Below are 25,439 nucleotides of genomic sequence, written 5' to 3' on the forward strand. Positions count from 1 at the left end.
TGATCAATTCACAGGGGAATGTAGCACGAACAGCCATGTTTCTGGTATTGAGACTGGCTCTAATGTAATGAGGGGTTTGTCAGGTTTCAAGAGATCAATTGTATTAGGGGACTCACTAGTCGAGGTACAGACAGACGTTTCTGTGGCGAGCAGCAAAATATCAGAATGGTGTGTTGCTTCCCTGGTGCCAGGATCAAGGATGTCTCAGAGAGGGTGCAGAATGTTTCAAGGGGAGGAGAGGCCAGAAAGAGGTCATAGTCCACATTGGAACCAACGACATAGGAAGGGAAAAGGTTGAGATTCTGAAGGGAGATTACAGAGAGTTAGGCAGGAATTTAAAAAGGAGGTCCTTGAGAGTAGTAATATCTGGATTACTCCTGGTGCTACGAGCTAGTGAAGACAAGAATAGGAGGATAGAGCAGATGAATGCATGGCTGAGGAGCTGGTGTATGGGCGAAGGTTTCACATTTTTGGATCATTGGAATCTCTTTTGGGTAGAAGTGACCTGTACAAGAAGGACGGATTGCACCTAAATTGGAAAGGGACTAATATTCTGGCAGGGAGATTTACTAGAGCTGCTCGGGAGGATTTAAACGAGTAAGAGAGGGGGGGAAATGGAGATAGTGAGGAAAGAGATCAATCTGAGACTGATACAGTTGAGAACAGAAGTGAGTCAAATAGTCAGGGCAGGCAGGGACAAGGTAGGACTAATAAATTAAACTGCATTTATTTCAACGCAAGGGGCCTAACAGGGAAGGCAGATGAACTCAGGGTATGGTTAGGAACATGGGACTGGGATATCATAGCAATTACAGAAACGTGGCTCAGAGATGGGCAGGACTGGCAGCTTAGTGTCCCAGGATACAAATGCTACAGGAAGGATAGAAAGTGAGGCAAGAGAGGAGGGGGAATGGCATTTTTGATCAGGAATAGCATTACAGCTGTGCTGAGGAAGGATATTCCCGGAAATACATCCAGGGAAGCTATTTGGGTGGAACTGAGAAATAAGAAAGGAATGACCACCTTATTGGGATTGTATTATGGACCCCCCAATAGTCAGAGGGAAATTGAGAAACAAACTTGTAAGGAGATCTCAGCTATCTGTAAGAATAATAGAGTGGTTATGTTAGGGGATTTTAACTTTCCAAACATAGACATAAGGGTTTAGATGGAGAGGAGTTTGTTAAGTGTGTACAAGAAATTTTGCTGATTCAGTATGTGGATGTACCTACTAGAGAAGGTGCAAAACTTGAGCTACTCTTGGGAAATAAGGCAGGGCAGGTGACTGAGGTGTCAGTGGGGGGGGGGGGGGGGGCACTTTGGGGCCAGCGACCATAATTCAAGTAATTTTAAAATAGTGATGGAAAAGGATAGACCAGATCTAAAAGTTGAAGTTCTAAATTGGAGAAACACCAATTTTGACGGTATTAGGCAAGAACTTTCAAAAGCTAGTTGGGTCAGATGTTCGCAGGTAAAGGGAGGCTGGAAAATGGAAAGCCTTCAGAAATGAGATAATGAGAATTCAGAGAAAGTATATTCCTGTTAGGGTGAAAGGAAAGGCTACTAGGTTTAGGGAATGCTGGATGACTAAAGAAATTGAGGGTTTGGGTAAGAAAAAGAAGGAAACATATTTAAGGTATAGACAGGAGAGATCGAGTGAATCCTTACAAGAGTATAAAGGAGTATACTTAAGAGGGAAATCAGGAGGGTAAAAAGGGGACATGAGATAGCTTTGGCAAATAGAATTAAGGAGAATCCAAAGGGGTTTTACAAATACGTTAAGGACAAAAGGGTAACTAGGGAGAAAATAGGGCCCTTCAAAGATCAGCAAGGCAGCCTTTGTGTAGAGCTGTAGAAAATGGGGGAGATACTAAATGAGTATTTTGAATCAGTATTTACTGTGGCAAAAGATATGGAAGATATAGAATGTAGGGAAATAGATGGTGACACCTTGAAAAATGTCCATATTACAGAAGAGGAAGTGCTGGAATAGTCACAGGTGAGGTGCTGGAAGACTGGAGGTTGGCTAACATGGTGCCACTGTTTAAGAAGGGTAGTAAGGACAAGCCAGGGAACTATAGACCAGTGAGCCTGATGTCAGTGGTGGGCAAGTTGTTGGAGGGAATCCTGAGGGACAGGACAAATATGTATTTGGAAAGGCAAGGACTGATTAGGGATAGTCAACATGTCTTTGTGCTTGGGAAATCATGTCTCTCAAACTTGATTGAGTTTTTTGAAGAAGTAACAAAGAGAATTGATGAGTGCAGAGCGGTATATGTGATCTATATGGACTTCAGTAAGGTGTTCAACAAGGTTCCCCATGGGATACTGGTTAGCAAGGTTAGATCTCGGAATACAGGGAGAACTCGCCATTTGGATACAGAACTGGCTCAAATGTCAAAGTCAGAGGGTGGTGATGGAGGGTTGTTTTTCAGACTAGAGGCCTGTAACCAGTGGAGTGCCACAAGGATCGGTGCTGGATCCTCTATTTTTTGTTAATTATATAAATGATTTGGATGTGAGCATAAGAGGTATAGTTAGTAAATATGCAGATGACACCAAACTTGGAGGTGTAGTGGACAGCGAAGAGGGTTACCTTTGATTACAACGGGATCTTGATCAGATGGGCTAATGGACTGAGAAGTGGCAGATGGAATTTAATTCCGATAAATGCAAGGTGCTGCATTTTGGGAAAGCAAAGCTTAGCAGGACTTATATACTTAATGGTAAGGTCTTAGGGAGTGTTGCTGAACAAAGAGACCTTGGAGTAAGGTTCATAGCTCCTTGAAAGTGGAGTCGCAGGTAGATAGGATAGTGAAGAAGGCGTTTGGTATGCTTTCCTTTATTGGTCAGAGTATTGGGTACAGGAGTTGGGAGGTCATGCGGTGGCTGTACAGGACATTGGTTAGGCCACTGTTGGAATATTGCGTGCAATTCTGGTCTCCTTCCTATCGGAAAGATGTTGTGAAATTTGAAAGGGTTCAGAAAAGATTTACAAGGATGTTGCCAGGGTTGGAGGATTTGAGTTATAGGGAGGGGCTGAACAGGCTGGGGCTGTTTTCCCTGTAGCCTCGGAGGTTGAGGGGGTGACCCTATCGACGTTTACAAAATTATGAGGGGCAAGGATAGGATTAATAGACAGCGTCTTTTCCCTGGGATGGGGGAGTCCAGAACTAGAGGGCATAGATTTATGGTGAGAGGGGAAAGATATAAAAGAGACCTAAGGGACAGTTTTTTCATGCAGAGGGTGGTACGTGTATGGAATGAGTTGCCAGAGGAAGTGGTGGAGACTGGTACAGTTGCAACATTTAAGAGGCATTTGAATGGGTATATGAATAGGAAGGGTTTGGAGGCATATGGGCCAGGTGCTGGCAGGTGTAACTAGATTGGGTTGGGATATCTGGTCGTCATGAACGGGTTGGACCGAAGAATCTGTTTTCTGTGCTGTACATGTCAATGACACTATGACTCTAAGAAAATTTTCTGATTCAGTCAGTGGGTTTACCTACTAGAGAAGGTGCAAAACTTGACCTACCCTTGGGAAATAAGGCAGAGCAGATGACTGAGGTGTTAGTGGGAGAGCACCTTGGGGCCAGTGAACATAATTCTATTAGTCTTAAAATAGTTATGGCAAAGGACAGACTGGATCTAAAAGTTGAAGTTCTATATTGGAGGAAGGCCAATTTTGATGTTTTTAGGCAAGAACTTTAAAAAATTGATTGGGGGCAGATGCTCACAGGTAACGGGATGATTGGAAAATGGGAAGCCTTTAAAAATGAGGCAACAAGAGCCCAGAGACAGTATATTCCTTTTGGGGTGAAAGGCAAGGCTGGTAGGTGTAGGAAATGCTGGATGACTAGAGAAATTGAGGTTTTGGTTAAGAAAAAGAAGGAAGCATATGTCAGGTACAGACAACAGAGATTGTGTGATTCCTTGTAAGAGTATAAAGGCAGTAGAAGTATATTTAAGAGGAAAATCAGGAGGATAAAAAGGGAGCATGAGAAGGCTTTGGCAAACAGGGTTAAGGAGAATCCAAACAAATTCCACAAGTATATTAAGGACAAATGGGTAACTCGGGAGAGAACTGAGTCCCTCAAAGATTAGCAAGGCAGCCTATGTGGGGAAAGAGATGGTGACATCTTAAAAAATGTCCATATAACACAGGAGGTGGTGCTGGATGTTTTAAACGCATAAAAGTGGATAAATCACCAGGACCTGATCAGGTGTACCCTAGAACTCTGTGAGAAGTTAGAGAGGTGATTGCTGAGTCCCTTGCTGAGATATATGCATCATTGATAGTCACAGGTGAGGTGCTGGAAGACTGGAGGTTGGCTAATATGGTGCCAATATTTAGGAAAGGTGGTAAGAAAAAGTTAAGGAACTATAGACCAGTGAATCTGACATCGATGATGAGCAAGTTGTTGGAGGGAATCCTGAGGGACAGGACAAAGATGTATTTGGAAAGGCAAGGACTGATTAGGGACGGTCAGCATGGCTTTGTGCGTGGGAAATCATGTCTCATGAACTTGATTGAGTTTTTTGAAGAAGTAACAAAGAGGATTGATGAGGGCAGAGCAGTGGACATGATTTATATGGACTTCCATAAGGCATTCAACAAGTTTGCTCATGGTAGCCTGGTTGGCAAGGTTAGATCTCATGCAACACAGGGAGAACTAGCCATTTGGATACAGAACTGGCTTGAAGTTGAAAGACAGAGGGTGGTGGTGGAGGGTTGCCTTTCAGACTGGGGGCCTGTGACCAGTGGTGTGCACAAGGATTCGTGCTGGGTCCTCTGGGTTATGTCATTTATATAAATGATTTGCATGTGAATGTAGGAGGTATAGTTTGTTAGTTGCAGATGACACCAAAATTGGAGGTGTACTGGACAGCAAAGAAGGTTACTTCAGAGTACAGTGGGATCTTGATCAGATGGAGTTTAATTTAGATAAAATGAGGTGCTGTGTTTTGGAAAGGCAAATCCGAGCAGGACTTAAGGTCCTAGGGAATGTTGCTGAACAAAGAGACCTTGGAGTGCAGGTTCATTGTTTCTTGAAAGTGGAATCTCAGGAAGATAGGATAGTGAAGAAGGCATTTGGTATGCTTTCCTTTATTGGTCAGAGTATTGAGTATAGGAGTTGGGAGGTCATATTGCAACTCTACAGGATATTGCTTAGGCCACTTTTGGAATATTGCGTGCAATTCTGGTCTCCCTCCTATCGGAAGGATGTTGTAAAAATTGAAAAAGGTTCAGAAAAGATTTCCAAGGATTTTGCAAGGGTTGGAGATTTGAGCTTTAGGGAGAGGCTTACTAGGAGTCTTGGAGGCTGAGGGGGTGACCTTTTAGAGGTTTATAAAATCATGAGGGGCATGGATAAGGTAAATAGACAAGGTCAAGATTTGAGTGGCGCTGGAAAGGCACAGCAGGTCAGGCGGCATCCAAGGAGCAGGAAAATTGATGTTTCTGGCAAAAGCCTTTCATCAGGAATGAGGCTGGGAGCCTTAGGGGTGGAGAGATAAATTGGAGGGGGGTGGGGCTGGGGAGAAGATAACTGCACTCTCAGCTACCTTCTTCCCAGCCTCACCATCCTTCCATTTATCTCTCCACCCCCGAGGCTTCCTGTCTCATTCCTGATGAAAGGCTTTTGCCTGAAACATCGATTTGCTCCTCAGATGCTGTTGACCTGCTGAGCTCTTACAGCACCACTCTAATCTTGACTCTAATCTCTAGCATCTGCAGTACCCACTTTTGCCTGAATAATTAAGGTCTTTTCTCTGGGGTGGGAGAGTTCAGAACTAGAAAGCACGGGTTTAAATTGAGAGGGGAAAAATTTAAAAGGGACCTAAGGGGCAACATTTTTGCACAGAGGGTGGTGCGTGTATGGAATGAGCTGCCAGAGGAAGTGATGGAAGATGGTACAATTACAACATTTAAAAGGCATCTGGATGGGTAGTTGAATAGGAAGGGTTTACAGGGATTTGGGCCCAGTGCTGACAAATGGGACTAGATTAGGCTAGGATATCTGGTTGGCATGGATGAGTGGACCGAAGGATCTGTTTCCATGCTGCACATCTCTGTGACTCTCTGACTCTAATTTCAGCCTCTAACAACTGTATGTGTGGTGTTTGCACATTCTCCCTTGTCTATATAGGTTTTCTCCCACAGTCCAAAGATGTGCAGGTTAGGTGGATTGGCCATGTTAAGTTGCCCATGTTGTCCAGGGATGTGCAGGATCAATAGAAATGCAGGGTTACATGTATAGGGTTGGGGGAGGGGGGTGCTGGGCCTGGCTGGGAGGCTGTTGGAGAGTTGATGTGGACTTGATGGACCAAATGGCCTATTTTTATGTGGTAAGGATTCTATGATAATTGAAGAGGGAGCACTAGAGCAATGTGGAGCAAACAGTCTAGCAGTATTTGACTACAATCAAACAATATGACAAGTCTAACAACCTGTGAGAGAGGGGAACCAATAGGATGGGTCTAGAAGTGCTGGTGGCCTTTTATGAACTATTGGGTGCAAACTCATCATCATCCTTCCTAACTCATCAGCATTGCCTTTGGGTTTCCTGCTATTTCTTCCATCATTTGTCAGTGTTTACTTTCTTATTGTTAAAAAGCCGAAAACTTATGTTAAATTCTTTAAAAGTACTGGACAGAAAATCATAAGCTAGTCTACAAAGCATCCTGATATGCACATTTTTCACAAACACTTCTGGCAGATATTGCTGTGTGTTGGACATAACGGAGAATTACATTTTTAATAAATGAAAGAAATACCTAACTTATCTGAATATACTTTGATTTTTTTCAAAGATACTTTGGCACACCCATCAAATCTTTTTGGTGTGGAGATTGTATGGTGGGAAATTACGCAAAATGCTATGTTCAGATATAACATTACTGAAAGCTCTCTTCAGCGGTTTTCTGGTATTAATATCTGGGTGAGGCCCATACCTTTGAAACATGCTAAGGCCTTAAAGTAAAATTTTAACATCAGTGTATTAAAAAGACAAGGGAAGTGAGTAAATATTTTTGTACTATTTAAATATTCTTCATTTTCTTTAAAATCTTTTGTTTAGATGTATAAAATTTCAATTACTTCGAAATAAAAATGGAAGCCAGGAGCTTTATGAAATTATCATTAGGGATGATTTAATTGATGCATCAATATACTGTCTTGGGAAAAGTTTACACACACTTTTCTCATTTTCAAATACTGACATAAAGCTATTCATTATAATGTGCTGGCATATGTTTTATTTTGATCTCAAATCATAATAATGCAGAACTGCTTTATGTTTGTCATACAGGCACTTGGAAAGATTCTACTTTTGCATTTAGTTTTCTCCAGTCACCTGGATCTCCAATCTTGTCCTCTTGCATGCTCTCTTAGTGAGGACTTCTATTATGGCACTTGTAGTCCAAAGTTCTTTATTTCCTTTAAAGCAGTTAGATGAAATATTTACACAACAAATATCAGCAAATCTGTTGTTATTTTAAAATATGGTTATTTCAAGCATTTCTTTGTTTACACTTGAATGTTGTTTGATTTGATATTTTTAGACGCTTTCAAAATTACATGTTTTTGCGTATGAATTCTATAGTCCCCAACAAAATCAAAATTTAAAAGTCAGTTGTCAGATGATCCAAATAAATATTTTGGCAAAGTTAGTGTTCTGTTGCAGAAAGTAAAATTTGTTTAGAAGATCGTTTATAATCTGTTACTTGTGCAAATTGCAGCTTGAATTCTTGCTTAAATTGTGAATCTTTAACTATTAGAAACATTGATAGATTTAATTGTTCTATCTCAGAATATTGACAATATTGCCAAAACCACTGAATGTATATCTATATTTTTTATTATCGCTTAAAGAACAAGATTTTCCAATTCCCTATTTATTAATTTTGGTACAGAATGATTGCAGCACAGAGGAAGGCACTTTGGTCTGTAGTGTCTGTGCTGGCTCCCTGAAGGAACAGTTGTCACTCAATGCCATCTTCCCATGGTCCTGCACATTGTTCCTTTTCAGATAATAATCAAATTTCCTCCAATGCCTGAATTGAACCTGTGATCATTACACTTTCAAGTGGTGCATTCCAGGTCCTAACCACTTTCTTCTGTGTGAATTTCTGTTTTTCTCATGTCACTGGTGATTTAGTTAGTAATGACCTGACACCTGCACTCTCTTTCTCTTGATCTTTTCACCAATGGGAACAGTTTTTCCCTATCTAATGTGTTGAGCCCCTCATGATTTTGAATACCTCTATCAAATATCCTCTCAATCTTCTCTTCAAGGGAAACCATTTCAGCTTCTCCAATCTATCTATATAACCAAAGTTCATCATTCGTGAAACTATTCTTATGTATCTTTTTTGCCACCTCTTCAATGCCTTTTTGTTTATCCTCAAGTGTACACTCAAGTCTAGATGCACTCCAGTTGAAGCTAAACCAGAGTTCTATAACATAACTTTATAAACTATAGTTTGCAGTTCTGTGCTTGTAACTTTAATAGTCTGTCTTGAAGTGCTAATACTTCTCAGAATCAATAAATTCTGCTTCTAAGAAAATAAGCATTTTAAGATGTAATTAAAATTTTAACAGTCATAAGAAAATAATAGCACTGATCATATGTAGGTAAATGTGTCCCACTGCCCTATCAATAACAATAAGATGAATGTTTGATCCACAGCTGTTGATCAGAACACTAGGAATAGTTCTTGCTTTTCTGTTGAATTATGCCTTGGGATCTGAATTGGTAAAAGCAGGCCATGATTTGATCTCATCTAAAATAGAACACCACTGAAAATGCATGATTCTGTAGGTACTGAGCATGGGTGTCAGTACAGATGAAATGCCAATCCTGGAGTAGGGCTTGAAACCACAACATTGAGTTAGATAGAGAGGATGTTGCCAATTGATGCAAACCAGTACTTACAAAGGGACACTGCTGTCAGTTTTGTGACTGCTCATATTCAGCGGCCCCAAGGTTCCCTCACTCCTCAATTTGAATATATATTGAAAAATAAAAGTGGTGACTAGATTTCAAACATACTCGATTGACTGTAAAACTATTTAGGTCATGAACGGTGCTATTTAAATGTATGTCTACTTATGGTATCATACACATTGTTCGGGTTAGGCTGTTTAAGGCTGTATAAGGCTGTAATTAATTGAAGGTCGACAATTAAGCACGAAGCTGCTGGGGAGGGGTATAAATTAGAAATTATTTAAGCGAAAAATAGTGACTGATGTGATTGATGAGCCATTAAATTCTCAATCCTGCAATTTCTTAGCCCGATACATTTTACATATGAAAATTGTCATTTACATAAACTCAGGCTAAATTTGAATTAATAGCACACTAAAATATATATCTACCTTCAGTCCATATTAACGTAAATGTTTTTAAATGATTTAAAATAATGAAAAAATACATTTTCTGTTCCCATTGATCCATCATATTTAACTCGTATCGAATACATATCACATGAAACACTTGAAATACTCTTCACGAAACTCAACGTTAGTTACAATTATTTCAGACACAAAATGAGTAAATCACATGCTGAAGATGTGATTAACTTCTATGTTGTTGGCAACATAGTATATTTATGTTAAGCATTAGCCAACTAATGTGTGGCTTAGGTAGCACCGGAAAACAAAATGTGATGGTTTAAAAATTAAACGTAAATTAATGTATTCGAGGTTCTAGTAGATTTGAAGTTAAATCTTTACTATTCTCGCCTGAAATTTCAGCCAATGGAAATGGTTACAGCAAATTAGAAGACATCCCCTGTGCCAAATGGCTGCACAATGAAATAAACAGTACTCAAGGTAGAGTCGTAGAGTCATAGAGACGTACAGCATGGAAACAGACCCTTCGGCCCAAACTGTCCATGCGGACCAGATATCCCAACCCAATCTAGTCGCACCTGCCAGCACCTGGCCTATGTCCCTCCAAATCCTTCCTATTCATATACCCATCCAAATACCTCTTAAATGTTGCAATTGTACCAGCCTCCAACACATCCTCTGGCAGCTCATTCCATACATGTACCACCCTCTGCGTGAAAAAGTTGCCCCTTAGGTCTCTTTTATATCTTTACCCTCCCACCATAAACCTATGCCGTCTAGTTCTGGACTCCCCGACCCCAGGGAAAACACTTTGTCTATTTATCCTATCCATGCCCCTCATAATTTTGTAAACCTTTAGAAGGTCACCACTCAGCCTCCGCGCTCCAGGGAAAACAGCCCCAGCCTGTTCAGCCTCTCCCAAAAGCTCAAATCCTCCAACCCTGGCAACATCCTTGTAAACCTTTTCTGAACCCTTTCCGATAGGAAAGAGACCAGAATTGCACGCAATATTCCAACAGTGGCCTAACCAATGTCCTGTACAGCTGCAACATGACCTCCCAACTCCTGTACTCCATACTCTGACCAATAAAGAAAAGCATACCAAACGCCTTCTTCACTATCCTATCTACCTGCGACTCCACTTTCAAGGAGCTATGAACCTGCACTCTAAGGTCTCTTTGTTCAGCAACACTCCCTAAGACCTTACCATTAAGAGTATAAGTCCTGCTAAGCTTTGCTTTCCCAAAATGCAGCACCTCGCATTTATCTGAATTAAACTCCATCTGCCACTTCTCAGTCCATTAGCCCATCTGATCAAGATCCCGTTGTAATCAAAGGTAACCCTCTTCGCTGTCCACTACACCTCCAAATTTGGTGTCATCTGCATATTTACTAACTATACCTCTTATGCTCACATCCAAATCATTTATATAATTAATGAAAAATAGAGGACCCAGCACCGATCCTTGTGGCACTCCACTGATCACAGGCCTCCAGTCTGAAAAACAACCTTCCATCACCACCCTCTGTCTTCTACCTTTGAGCCAGTTCTGTATCCAAATGGCTAGTTCTCCTTTTTCCGTGAGATCTAACCTTGCCAATCATTCTCCCATGGGGAACCTTGTCGAACGCCTGACTGATGTCCATATAGATCATATCTACTACTCTGCCCTCATCAATCTTCTTTGTTACTTTAAAAACCTCAATCAAGTTTGTGAGACATGATTTCCTACGCACAAAGCCATGTTGACTATCCCTAATCAGTCCTTGCCTTTCCAAATATATGTACATCCTGTCCCTCAGGATTCCCTCCGACAACTTGCCCATCACTGACATCAGGCTCACCAGTCTATAGTTCCCTGGCTTGTCTTTACTGCCCTTCTGAAACAGTGGCAACACATTTGCCAACCCCCAGTCTTCCGGCACCTCACCTGTGACTATCGATGATACAAATATCTGAGCAAGAGGCCCAGCAATCACTTCTCTAGCTTCCCACAGAGTTCTCGGGTACACCTGATCAGGTCCTGGGGATTTGTCCACCTTTAACCATTTCAAGACATCCAGCACTTCCTCCTCTGTAATCTGGACATTTTGCAAAATGTCACCATCTATTTCCCTCCAGTCTATATCTTCCATATCCTTTTCCACAGTAAATACTGATGCAAAATATTCATTTAGTATCTCTCCCATTTTCTGTGGCTCCACACAAAGGCCGCCTTGCTGATCTTTGAGGGGCCCTATTCTCTCCCTAGTTACCTTTTTGTCCTTAATGTATTTGTAAAAACCTTTTGGATTCTCCTTAATTCTATTAACTTAGAAGTCTTTTTTTTACTTTCGATGGAAATTTACTGAAGGCCCAAATTAGATTCCAATGTAGTCCTTGTATCTCCGTATGCTGCAATCTGCATTTGATATTTTTTTAAAAACTAAAACTGTAGATGCTGGAAATGCGAAACAAAGCAGAAAGTACAAGTAGTTGTTGTGAGAAGAGTTGAGTCACGAGTAGAAAAGTCAGCTCTTTTTCCACTACAGTGGCTGCCAGACCCTCGAGTTTCTCTGGCATTTTCTGTTGTTACCACAATCTGAACGGTATAACGAGTGTCTGCTTGGTTTGTGATAACTGTTACTAACTAGTTGAATACACACACCCAGTTATAGTGGTGCAGTGTAAGATATTTCTGAAATGATTACTGCTGGTGAATGTTGTAATGTACTTTCACAGACTGGAGATGGAGTCACAGCTAAAGAAAGCATCTCTCTGAAACGTGTGGCTGTGGTGGAGGATTTTTTCGACATCATTTATTCTATGCACGTGGAAACAGGAACGGAGACTGCGAAGACGGCAAAACACGCCGGACAGAAGCGGACTTACAAAGCGGTGAGCAAACCCTTCAAGAATGATTGTATTCAATGTTCCCGTAGTCCCGCAGATGCAGTTCTGGTTTATTTTACTCATTTTATATTTTGTTTGCTACATTATTGCAGTATACCTGAAAGGAATCAAGCGCTTAATGGCTTTGAAACATTCCCGAACACTATATGATTTCTAAATAAAAACCGAAAGAACGGTGGATACTGTAAATTAGAAACAAAGAAGTTGTTGGAAAAGATCTGGTAGTGTTGGTGAAGAGAAATCAGAGTTAACGTTTTGTGACTTTTCCTCAGAACTAAATAATTTATGTCGCATTTGGTAACATTAATATTGAAACCTTATTGTCATAATTAACTACAAAACCAATTTAAACATTTTCATATTAGCTTTATTCAAACTGTGCGCCTAGTCAGATGTACTGACTTGAGGCAGGACGTCACGTCAGCTCTGATGAAGAGTCATCTAGAGTTAGCTCCAGGGATGCTGCCTGACCCAGCAATTTTTTTATCAATACAGATTCCAGCATCTGTAGTAATTTGCTCCTCCTTTCCCACTTAGAAGGCGGGAGAGAAGTTACATTGCCACGTATGTCTTGATATATGCACTGTTGCTGTTCCTTTAAAATACACCAATCTGAGCAACAAGTACGAAAGCGCTTCTTGTTATAATACAAACTAAAATAATTGAATTTCTTCACACCATATTCAGAGTCTATCCTATCATTGATTCGGAGTTTAGCATTTTATGAACAGAAATTACATTACATTGTAAAATTGCTGGCTGAGCTGGTAGATTTGTCCTCCGATGTTTTGTCACCATGCTAAGTAACATCATTAGTGAACCTTAGGTGAATATAGATTTGGATCCCATTTACCGACCTCTCAGAAACAGAACCGAAAATGATATCATGTACCACAATAAACCAAGACACATAAATAGCAAGCGGGACAGAACACTAACGCTTCACCAGACGCTCACTGATGATGTTACCTAGCATGGTGAGGAAACATCTGAGAACAAATCTACCAGCTCAGCAAGCAAATTTACAACCTGATCCACAACCTGAGTTACAAATCTTCTCCAAAATCACAGAAATCACATTAGTTATAGTCCTGCCATTCGTGGATGTTTTATTCCTGGAAACCTAGCCAATACTGAATTCACAGAAGGTGAATGTATTTTATAACAGAAGTTGATTGAATAGGTTCTGACAACCCAACATTTTAGGTTTGGTAGATAATAGAAGATAAAATTCAATGGATTTTTTTACTGAGAAATAGTGTAGTAAATGAGAAATGTATAACCGACAATCATAAGACTGTCTGGCAGAAGGCTCTGGGCTTGGAGGTAAGGTTAGATGTTTACTGGAAGGTGGAGAGTATGGGAGAGGTGTAGATGTTGACATAGCAATAAATTTTTTAAAAATGTATTTTTTGACGGATTTGCCTTTTGTTTTGAAGTTTGTAAAGTTCTAGATGAGAAGTAAAACCAGTGTTAGCCACTCTGCTTTTTAAAATTATAGTTGCTCTTTTCCCAATTGTTCAGCTACTTTCATGAGGCCAGCCATAGTCTATGCTGAATGTGGCTGCAACCCCTTCTCGCTCTTACTCATTCACAATCTAACAGGACTGCACTATACAGTATACCTAATCTCTGGAAATCATTAAAATGAGGTAGGGCCCACGTGCAATTAGTTGCGTGGTGTGCACTCAGTGCTGGAAATACAGTTTCAGCGCATCATCAACACATTTTATGGCTGAATCTTACTTTTTCTGGCTAAGTTCAAGTTGTGTCAAGTTTTTTGAAGGGTTTGATGCCGCAAAGCATCTAACTAAACTCGCCTCACAAATTACCTACAACGCATCTATGGTTTCTTTCTTATTTGACTTCAGCCTCAACTTACCATGTGCCGTTCCTAGAAATAACTCGCCACTTGGATATTCTGGCATTAACTGGCATCCCTGGCACCCATGCCATGTTTAAAAGTCCACTGTGCACCTAGTAAAGTACTGTTTGTCCGGGGCCACCTTGCACAGTTACTGACATTTGCCCTGGACATGGCTGAAGGAGAAACTGGCATCCCACTTTACAGGCTGTGTCTTGGAGATTGTGCTGGACAGGATGCTGCTATCACAGGACTTCCTTCTCCCTCCAACAACAACATGCCATGATCCTTCCAGCCTGGTTCAAGTCTGTCACGTGTGGTAAAATAGTCTCATCTGTTTTAGGAATCCCAGCATTGTAGGAAGAAGGTAAATAACCCCCACTCCACTAGTATATGTTCAACCATCTTGTCTCTGCTTTGTCATACTTACTATCTCTCCCACTGCATTCCCAAGATTCATGATCTACCACTCTCACTATTCCCTTTAACATCTTTCCAATTGCTCTCTCACCCCAATCTATAACACTACTCACTCAGTATGTCCTCTGTGCTACCCCTTCACTCATTCAGGACACCTCATCACATGCACCACCAGTGTGGCACCCTGTTGCATCTCCAGTAATACTGCCGCACTGTCATTCCATGAGGAAAACAGCCCACATTAGGGGAGAAAGACAGTCAAGATGGGTGGTGTGCTGCCCATCACTCGGCTCCTGGGGAAGCTGATCCTGATTCTGACACTCTAATAAGGCCTGGACTACTATTAGAGGATGCTTTTAACTTACTGTCTGGGAACCTGTGAACACAGGGTATTTCTCTGATGGAGGCCTGCTGACAATTATGACAAGCTTTTTGGTTTTGTGTTTGCACTAAATGGCATGGTAAGACAGCAGTAATATGAGCGTGGTGTTTTGCATTGAGAGGACAATGTGCAAAACACTAAGGGAAGACCTGGATGAGATATAGCTCAAGCTGTTGAGAGAGGTAAGGGAAGAAATATCAGGGGTCCTGGCAGTAATTTTCAAATCCTCTATGACCACAGGTGAGGTGCCAAAGAACTGGAGGACTTCTAATGATGTCCCATTATTAAAAATTGAAGGGAGGGACAACCCAAGAAATTATAGGACAGTAAGTATAAATTTAGTGCTGGGGAAGTTACTTGAAAAAAGAACTGAGTAACAGAATATATCTGCACTTGGAGAAGTATGGATAGTAATCATGCATTTGTTAAGGCAAAGTCAAACTTTATAAATTTGATTAAATTATTTGAGGAGATAACAAGGGCTGTTGATGTGGGTAATGCATTTGATGTGTTCAACGTGATCAGGTCTATCATGGCAAACCTGTTAATAAGATAAGTGCCTATGGTATCCAAAGTGAACTGGCATGTTGGCCAAAACTGGCTAAGAGGCAAGAGTAGTGGATGATGATGGAGAGAGATTTCTGTGACAAGAAGTCTGTTTTCAGTGGAATTCTGCAGGCCTTTGTGCTGTGTCCCTTCTGTTTGTAGTGTCCATTAGTTACTTGGACTTAATTGTAGAGGGTATGAGGGTGAAATGAAAATTGGTGGGATGGTCGATAGTGAGGAAGATAGGCATAAAGTGCAGGAGGATATTGATAGATTGGTCAGTTGGGCAGAACAATGATAAATGGTATTCAATCCACAAAAGTGTGAGACATTGCACAAGGCAGGGACCACACGGTGAATTATCTTGGTGTGCATACCCACTGATCTCTGAAGGTAGCAAAGCAGTTAGGCAAGGTACTTAAGAAGACCTATTAGCTGAGGTGCAGGATACAAGAGCAAGTAGATCAGTAGGTAGCCAGAGGATTGGGGAGTCTTTAAAAACCAGCAGAGCATAACTAAAAAAGGAATAGTGGGGAATATGAAATATGAGAGTGAGCTACTTAGTAATATAAAAGAAGATTGCAAGAGCTTTTGTTAGCTATCTAAACAGTAATCAGGAAAATTTGCATAATTTTTCATAATGGAAGACACCAGTAACATACCAGTACTTCATCTTGAAGGGGTAGAGATGAGTAGTGGCCATCACTAAGGTTTGAAGATGGATAAAACACCTGGACCACAGAGTTGTCCAGCACGGAAACAGACCCTTTGGTCCAATTTGTTCATGCTGACCAGATATCCAAAATTAATTTAGTCTCATTTCCCAGCATTTGTCCCATATTCCTCGAACCCCTTCCTATTCAAAAGCCATATGGATGCCTTTTAAACGTTATAATTGTACCAGCCTCCACCACTTCCTCTCTGGCAGCTCATTCCATACTTAATACCACTCTCTGCATGAATAAGTTGCCCCTGAGGTCACATTTAAATCTCTGCCCCCCCCACTTCAATCTAAACCTTCTAGTTTTGGACTGCCCTCCCTTGGGAGAAAGGCCTTAGCTATTTACCTATCCATGCCACTCATGATTTTATAAACCTTCTTAAGAACATAAGAAATGGGAGCATGAGTAGACCACCTGTCCCATCAAATCTGCTCCACCATTCCATAAGATCATGGCTGATCTTTTTGTGGACTCTGCTACATTTACCTACTTGCTCACAATAACCTTTAATTTCTTTACTATTCAAAAATCTATCTACCTTTGCTTAAAAAATTCAACAAGGTAGCCTCAACTGCTTCTCTGGGCAGGGAATTCCACAAATTCATAACCCTTTTGGTGAAGAAGTTCCTATCAACTCAATCCTGAATCTGCTCCCCCTTATGTTGAGACTACACTCCTGAACCCTAGTTTCACCCGCCAGTGGAAACAACCTTCCTGCTTCGATCTTACCTATTCCCTTCATAATTATGTGTTTCTATAAGATCACCCCTCATTCTTCTAAATTTCAATAAGCATAGTCCCAGTCTCCTCAATCTCTCCCGATAAATCAATTGGGAAGTAGTGACCATAATACAATAAGCTTCAATCTGCAATTTGAGAGGGAGAGGGTACAATCGGAAGTGACAATATTTCTGTTGAATAAAGGGAACTATGGAGCTATGAGGGAGGAGCTGGCCAAAGTTCAATGGTGCAATACCTTAGCAGGGATGACAGTGGAGGAACAATGGTGGATATTTCTGTGTATAATGCAGAAGATGCAGGATCAGTTCATTCCAAAAAGGAAGAAAGATCCTAGGAGGAGGTATGGGTGGCCGAGGCTGATGAGGGAAGTTAAGAAACATATAAAGTTAAAAGAGAAAAAGTACAACATGGCAAAGATAAGTGGGAAAACGGAGGACTGGGAAGCTTTTAAAGAACAACAGAGGATTATGAAGAAGGAAATACGCAGAGAAAAAAATGAGGTACGAAGGTAAACTGGCCAAAAATATAAAGGAGGATAGTAAAAGCTTTTTTTAGATATGTGAAAGGCAAAAAAATGGTTAAGACTAAAATTGGGCCCTTGAAGACAGAAACAGGGGAATATATTAGGGGGAACAAAGAAATGGCAGAAGAATTGAATTGGTACTTCAGATCTGTGTTCACTGGGGAAGACACAAGCAATCTCCCTGAGGTAACAGTGGCTGAAGAACCTGAACTTAAGGGAATTTATATTTGTCAGGAATTGGTGTTGGAGAGAATGTTATGTCTGAAGGTTGATAAGTCCCCGGGGCCTGATGGTCTATATCCCAGGGTACTGAAGGAGGTGGCTCAAGAAATCGTGGATGCGTTGGTCATTATTTTCCAGAGTTCGATAGATTTGGGATCAGTTCCTGCAGATTGGAGGGTGGCTAATGTTGTACCACTTTTTAAGAAAGGTGGGAGAGAGAAAGCAGGAAATTATAGACCAGTGGGTCTGACCTCAGTGGTGGAAAAGATGCTGGAGTCTATTATAAAGGATGAAATTATGACACATCTGGATAGTAGTAACAGGATAGGTCAGAGTCAGCATGGATTTATGAAGGGGAAATCATGCTTGACTAATCTTCTGGAATGTTTTGAGGATGTAACTCTGAAGATGGACGAGGGAGATCCAGTAGATGTAGTGAACCTGGACTTTCAGAAAGCTTTTGATAAAGTCCCACATAGGAGGTTAGTGAGCAAAATTAGGATGCATGGCATTGGGGGCAAAGTACTAACTTGGATTGAAAGTTGGTTGGCTGATAGGAAACAAAGAGTAGTGATAAACGGCTCAATTTCGGTATGGCAGGCAGTGACCAGTGGGGTACCGCAGGGATCAGTGCTGGGACCGCAGCTTTTTACAATATATGTTAATGATATAGAAGATGGTATATTACTAATATTAGTAATATCATCAGCAAATTTGCTAATGTTACTAAGCTGGGTGGCAGGGTGAAATGTGAGGAGGATGTTAGGAGATTACAGGGTGACCTGGACAGGTTAGGTGAGTGGTCAGATGCATGGCAGATGCAGTTTAATGTGGATAAATGTATGGTTATCCACTTTGGTGGCAAGAACAGGAATGCAGATTACTACCTAAATGGAATTAATTTAGGTAAAGGGGCAGTACAAAGAGATATGGATGTTCTTGTACACCAGTCAATGAAGGTAAGCATGCAGGTATAGCAGGTAGTGAAGAAGGCTAATAGCATGCTGGCCTTCATAACAAGAGGGATTGAGTATAGAAGCAAAGAGGTTCTTCTGCAGCTGTACAGGGCCCTGGTGAGACCACGCCTGGAGTACTGTGTGCAGTTCTGGTCTCCAAATTTGAGGAAAGACATTCTGGCTATTGAGGGAGTGCAGCGTAGGTTCACGAGGTCAATTCCTGGAATGGCGGGACTACCTTATGCTGAAAGACTGGAGCGACTGGGCTTGTATACCCTTGAGGAGAAAGTGAGGACTGCAGATGCTGGAGATCAGAGATGAAAATGTGTTGCTGGAAAAGCGCAGCAGGTTAGGCAGCATCCAAGGAGCAGGAGAATCAACGTTTGGGCCCCTCCCCCAAGTCCCTCCTCCCGACCTTTTATCTTAGCCTGCTTGGCACACTTTCCTCATTTCTGAAGAAGGGCTCATGCCCGAAACGTCGATTCTCCTGCTCCTTGGATGCTGCCTGACCTGCTGCGCTTTTCCAGAAACACATTTTCAGCTTGTATACCCTTGAGTTTAGAAGACTGAGAGGGGATATGATTGAGACATATAAGATTATTAAAGGATTGGACACTCTGGAGGCAGGAAACATGTTTCAGATGATGGGTGAGTGCCGAACCAGAGGACACAGCTTAAAAATACGGAGTAGACCATTTAGGACAGAGATGAGGAGAAACTTCTTCACCCAGAGAGTGGTGGCTGTGTGGAATGCTCTGCCCCAGAGGGCAGTGGAGGCCCAGGCTCTGGATTCATTTAAGAAAGAATTGGACAGAGCGCTCAAGGATAGTGGAATCAAGGGTTATGGAGATAAGGCAGGAACAGGATACTGATTAAGGATGATCAGCCATGATCATATTGAATGGTGGTGCAGGCTCGGAGGGCAGAATGGCCTACTCCTGCACCTATTGTCTATTGTCTATCTATTGTCTATTGTCTCTCAATTACGGAATCAACCCAGTGGACCTCCTCTGCACCCCTGCAAATATATCCTTTCTCAAGTAAGGAGATCAAAACTGTACTTCAAATGTGCCCTTACCAGAAGCCTAAATAGTTGGTGCACAACCTCTCTATTTTTAAGCTCCATTCCACTAGCAATGAGGACGATATTCAATTTGCCACCTTAATTACATGCTGCACATGCAAACCAACATTTTGTGACTCATGCACAAGGAAATTCAGGTTCCCCTGCACAGTAGCATGCTGCTAGGTCACCCCACAGCCTCCAATACTCCAGGGAAAATAGTCCCAGTCTATTCAGTCTCTCCCTGTAGCCCATACCCTCCAACACTGGCAACATTCTTGTAAATCTTTTCTGCATCCTTTCATGTTTAACAAGATCTTTGCTAAAGCAGGGAGACCAGAATTGAATGCAGTATTCCAAAGGTGGCCTAACCAATGTCTTGTACAGTTGCAACATGACATTCCAACTCCTATACTCAATGCATTGACCAATAGTACATGATAAAATAGGGTAAGTCAGCACGGCTTCGAGAAGGGATAGTCATGCCTGAAGGAGGTAACAAACAAATCAGACAAAAGAGAGCCAGTGGATGTGATCTATTTGGATTTCCAGAAGACCTTTGACAAGGTGCTGCATAAGAGGCTGCTGAATAAGTTAAGAGCCCATGATGTTTGAGGCATGGTACTGGTATGGACAGAGGGTTGACTGATTGGCAGAAGGCAGATAGTATGGCTAAAGGGGTCTTTTTCAGGATGGCAGCCAGTGACTAGTGGAGTTCTACAGGTTAGGACCAGAAATATTTACATTATATATTAGCTGTCTTGACAAAGGAACTGAGGCATTGTTGCTAAGTTCGCAGATGACACAAAGATTGGTGGAGGGGCAGGTAATGTTGAGGTAGCAGGGAGGCTGCAGAAGAACTTGGATAGGCTAGGAGAGTGGGAAAGAAGTGGCAAATGGAATACAAAAGGGGAAAACGTGAGGTTTTGTATTTTGGTAGAAAGAATAGAGGCACAGACTATTTTCTAAATTGGGAGAGGCTTTGGAAATCTGAAGCACAAAGGGAATTAGAAGTCCTAGTTCAGATTCTCTTCAGGTTAACACATGCACTTTCAGTTGGTAGTTGGAAAGGTAAGTGCAATGTTAGCATTCATTTCAAGAAGGCTAGAATACAAAAGCAGAAATGTAGTGCTAAGTCTGTATAAGGCTTTACTCAGACTGTATTTGGAATAATCTGAGCAGTTTTGGGCCCTATATCAAAGCAAGTATGAACTTGCTTCAGAGGAGGTTTACAAGAATGATCCTGGGGATGAAGGGCTCGTCATATGGGGAGCAGTTTAGCTCTCTGGGTCTGTACTTGATAGATTTTAGAAGGGTAAGGGAGGATCTGATTGAAACTTACAGAATACTGAGAGACAAAACTTGACCTACGCTTGGGAAATAAGGCAGGGCAAGTGACTGAGGTGTCAGTGGGCCAGCCACCATAATTCTATTAGTTTTAAAATAGTGATGGAAAAGGTGAGACCAGATCTAAAAGGTAACGTTCTAAATTGGAGGATGGATAATTTTGACAGTATTAGGCAAGAATTTTCAAAAGCTGATTGGGGGCAGACATTCGCAGGTAAAGAGACGGCTGGAAAATGGGAAGCCTTCAGAAATGAGATAACGAGATCCAAAGACAGTATATTCCTGTTAGGCTGAAAGGAAAGACTGGTAGGTGTAGGGAATGCTGGGTGTCACAAAGCTGGTCCCTTTTTTCGAAAAGCTGTTCCTTTTCTCAAGGATAGTGTGTCCTTGGTTTTTCTCAGAGGGGTCATAAACCAGCTCCCGGCTCAGAGGTGACTAAGTTTCGTACAGAGACTAATTGGTATTGAAAGGCTTTTTTGTTTATATGTAAACACATGAGACTTCAGACCAAAGTGGTCATGTTTTAGAAGTGACCTGTACAATGAAAGAAGAGTGGTCAGCTCTCTAGCTGAGCAGTTCAGTCCAGAACTAGTTAGGAGTTCAGCTATGGACTGTGTGAACAGGCTGCAAAAACTCTCTCCTTCTGTCCTTCTAATGTCAACCTGTAAGCATTTGTTCCATTTTTACTGTTTTTTAAGGAGGTTTGCTTATTAGGACTGTTGTGTGCATTCAGAACTGCATAATTAAGTCTAGTTTGGATAGACTGAGTTCTGTAGGGGTTCTTTGTGTTTCATTGTGTAAATTTGTGAATACATTTTTGTCTATTTTAAAACCTGGTAGTCAACGTAGCTAACTTCAGGTAATTTTCACTGTACACTCACCGAAACAAATTGCAAAGTTATGGTCTGGGCCGCCTGCTTAAGAATGTTTTCAATGGTCTGGCCTAGTCCATAACAGATTGGGGGCACTTTGCAGGATTTCAAACAGTGAGTGATAGTTGCTAGTGTCTGAATTTTGGGTGTTGGTTTGGTTGGGTAGACAAAGCTTGGGACAGTAATAGCTCTTTCAGTCGCCAAACATTTTCTGGAAGTGGATGCGTTGACTTTGGAAGGTTTGCAAAATGTGAATAAGACCAAGCTGCAGGAATTAGTGGACACGCTGGAATTGGAGCTGCCTGCTTCTGTGAGGAAAGGAGAGATCATTACAGCAGTAGCTCAGTATTTAAACTTGCTGGAGAAACCATAAGAATTTATAGAGATTGAAAGAATTCAATTGGAAATAAAGCAGCTTAAGTTAGAGGCAAGGAAAAGGCAACAGAAATGAAACAGTTTGAGTTATGTTTAAAATCAGAAGATGGGAAAAAGAAAGCAGAAGAAGAGAGGGAAAAAGCAACAGAAGAGAAAGAGAGAGCAGCAGAAGAGAGAGAAAAAGAGTGTGTTTGAACTTCAGAAACTGACACTTAAAAGGCTGGAGATAAAGGCTGAAGGTAACTTTAGTGAGGGAGAGTGAGGAGGAGCAAGCCCCTGGTATTCAGAACCCTAGTGAAAAACTGTTTAAGTATGTTCTAGCATTGCCTAAATTCGATGAGAAGGATGTGGAGGCCTTTTTCATCTCATTTGAAAAGGTGGCTAAACAAATGCAGTGGCCAGTGACAATGTTGATTTTGTTGATCCAAACAAAACTTGGAGGTAGGGCTAGTGAGGTATTCACATCACTATCAGAGGAGGTAGCTGGGGAGTGTGAGGAAGTGAAAAAAGCCATTTTAAGTGCATATGAGCTTGTACCAGAACCCTATAGACAACGTCTCAGGAATCTAAGGAGGAACCCAGGCCAAACCTACATTGAGTTCAAAACGATCAAACAGAGTCATTTTGTTCGATGGATTAGAGCTTTAAAAATCAAGCAAACCTATGATGCCCTTAGTGAGGTAATTATTTTGGAGGAATTCAAAAATTCACTGCCTGAAGTAGTATGAACTCATGTGAAAAAGCACAGAGTTAAAACAGGAGGGTTAGCAGCTGAAGTGGCTGATGATTATGAGCTGGTCCATAAAACTTGGTGTGGCTTCCAGAATCAATTTCAGTTCATGAGGGATAGAAATTTGGGCAAAGAGGCGTCCTCACGTGGAAAGGGAAAGATAGATCTCAGTGAAGATCATAAGGATAACTTACCACAGAGTAAAAATGAAACCCTCGAGGGGGACAAAGAAGTTAAAAAGCTCCAGTGTTTTCATTATAATAAAGTGGGCCACACAAAATCACAGTGTTGGTGGGCTAGGAGAAAGCCAGATATAGGAAATCTGGACAAGCCTGGGAGTTTTGTTGGAGTAGTAACAAAAAGCACAAGGGAAGTTAGACAACTGCCTCAGAGTGTACAAGATGATCAGAGGTTGATTAAGGAGTAAGTGCCAGACCTCCTTAAAAAATATACATGCAAGGATAAAGTTTATTCACATAGGCCAGGAATAGCAGGTAAAGAGGTTACAATATTAAGGACACAGGATCCTGTCAGTCTGTGGTGCTGAAGGATGAGGAGATATGTATTCGAAGGACTATTGCCAGAAAAGGTATTCGTAACAGGAATTCATGGTGAGACAAAAAGTACTCAATTATGTAAAATGAGGCCAGAAAGTCCAGAGAGGAGTGGAGAATTTGTGGTAGGAGTACTAGACAAACTCTCAGCTCCAGGAATACAATTTGTCCTTGTAAATGATTCACCGGTAGGCATGCTGCCTACTCTAGTTGAAAAACCAATGGAGATGCAGGCAACTGAAGAAATGAAAGATGTTTATCCAGGAATTTTCCCAGATTGTGTGATCACAAGATCACAGAGGCACAAGGTGAAGCAGGAGAGATCAAAAAGCACAGATAAGAAAGCTCACATAGCTTTGTCCGAGAATTTTTTTGATCAGATAAGTGGGACAGAGCAGGAGCAACTAGGTAAACATGCAAGTATCTTTAGTACTGCTGAGCTGATTGAGTTACAGCAAAAAGATGAGAAGTTAAAGCAGTTGTATCAAAAGGCATATATAGAGAATGAGAGTGAGTGCATCCCTGTGTATTATTACTTAACAAATGATGTCTTAATGAGGAAATGGAGACCATCATTCAAGTAGATGAGAAATAGGCAGAAGTTCATCAACTTGCTTTGCCAGTAGGGTGTAGAAAAGAGGTGATGCGAGTGGCACATGAGCTACCACTTGAAGGTCATTTATAAGTGAGGAAAACACAGGCTAAAATGCAAAGGCATTTTTACTAGCCTGGACTACACAAGGATGTAGTTAAATTTTGCCAGACGTTTCATACATGTCAGCTAATCGGAAAACCACAGGCAGTAATAAAACATTCACCTTTTATACCTATTCCAGCATTTGGTAAACTTTTCACAAGAGTCTTGATTGTGTAGGTGCCCTACCTCAAACAAAAACTGGGAATAAGTATTTATTAACAATAATGAATGTGTCGACTGGATTTCAGAGGCAACATCACAGGTAAAAGGTTTGGAGAAGAATTACTTACATTTTTTACTAGATACAGACTACCAACAGAGATCCAGTCAGATCAAGAATCAAACCACATCCAAACTATTCAAGTTCATGGATAACTTGGGAATAAAGCAATTCAAATCTACTGCGTACCATTCAGAATCTCAGGGAGTGCTAGAGAGATGGCATCGAACACTAAAGACCATGTTGAGGTCTTGTGGTCAGGATTATCCAGATGATTGGGATAAGGGAGTTCCATTTGTACTGTTTGTGATAAGAGATGCACCGAATGGATCGACTAAATTCAGTACATTTAAATTAATTTTTAGGCATGAAGTAAGAGGACCGTTAAAATTGATTAAGGAGAAATAATAAGTCAGAATTCAGAGACCACCTATTTGGACTATGTGTCAAATTTTAGAGAACAATTAATTAGAGCTGGAGAGTTGGCGAGACAGCATTTAAAAATATCACAGCATACAATGAAACAGGAAGCAGATAAGAAATCACAAATTTGCAATTTTGCAATTGAGGATAATGTATTTGTTTTATGATTTGTAGATGCCGGTGTTGGACTGGGGTGTATAAAGTTAAAAATCACACAACACCAGGTTATAGTCCTACAGATTTAATTGGAAGTACACTAGCTTTCAGAACGCCGTTCCTTCATCAGGTGGTTGTGGAGGACACAATTGTAAGGCACAGAATTTATAGCAAAAATTTACAGTGTGATGTAACTGAAATTATAAATTGAAAAATACCTTGATTGTCTATTGAGTCTTTCATCTGTTCGAATACCATGATAGTTTCACTTCTTTCATGTGTAAATCACAAAACTTTTTTTAAAAGTTGCATGCTCAGGTTAACTGTAACAATTGGTGTTAGCTAGACAATATGTTGAAGGTGTTAGCCCCCTGTGTT

General features: G+C 41.1%; 1 protein-coding gene across 1 annotated transcript in view; it reads left to right on the forward strand.

Annotated features, from left to right (window-relative positions):
* The window catches only part of nol4lb (nucleolar protein 4-like b), a 521,420-nt gene that overhangs the window by 198,416 nt on the left and 297,565 nt on the right, over positions 1-25,439 (forward strand). The window contains exon 3 of the mRNA XM_087994840.1: positions 12,078-12,233. Coding sequence (XP_087850966.1) covers positions 12,078-12,233 — 156 coding nt within the window. The remainder of the gene's footprint in view (positions 1-12,077; positions 12,234-25,439) is intronic.

This window comes from Chiloscyllium plagiosum, unplaced genomic scaffold (assembly GCF_037043375.1).
Source record: "Chiloscyllium plagiosum isolate Xiang-an unplaced genomic scaffold, Cpla_swu_hap1 HiC_scaffold_15, whole genome shotgun sequence".
Classification (NCBI taxonomy): domain Eukaryota; kingdom Metazoa; phylum Chordata; class Chondrichthyes; order Orectolobiformes; family Hemiscylliidae; genus Chiloscyllium; species Chiloscyllium plagiosum.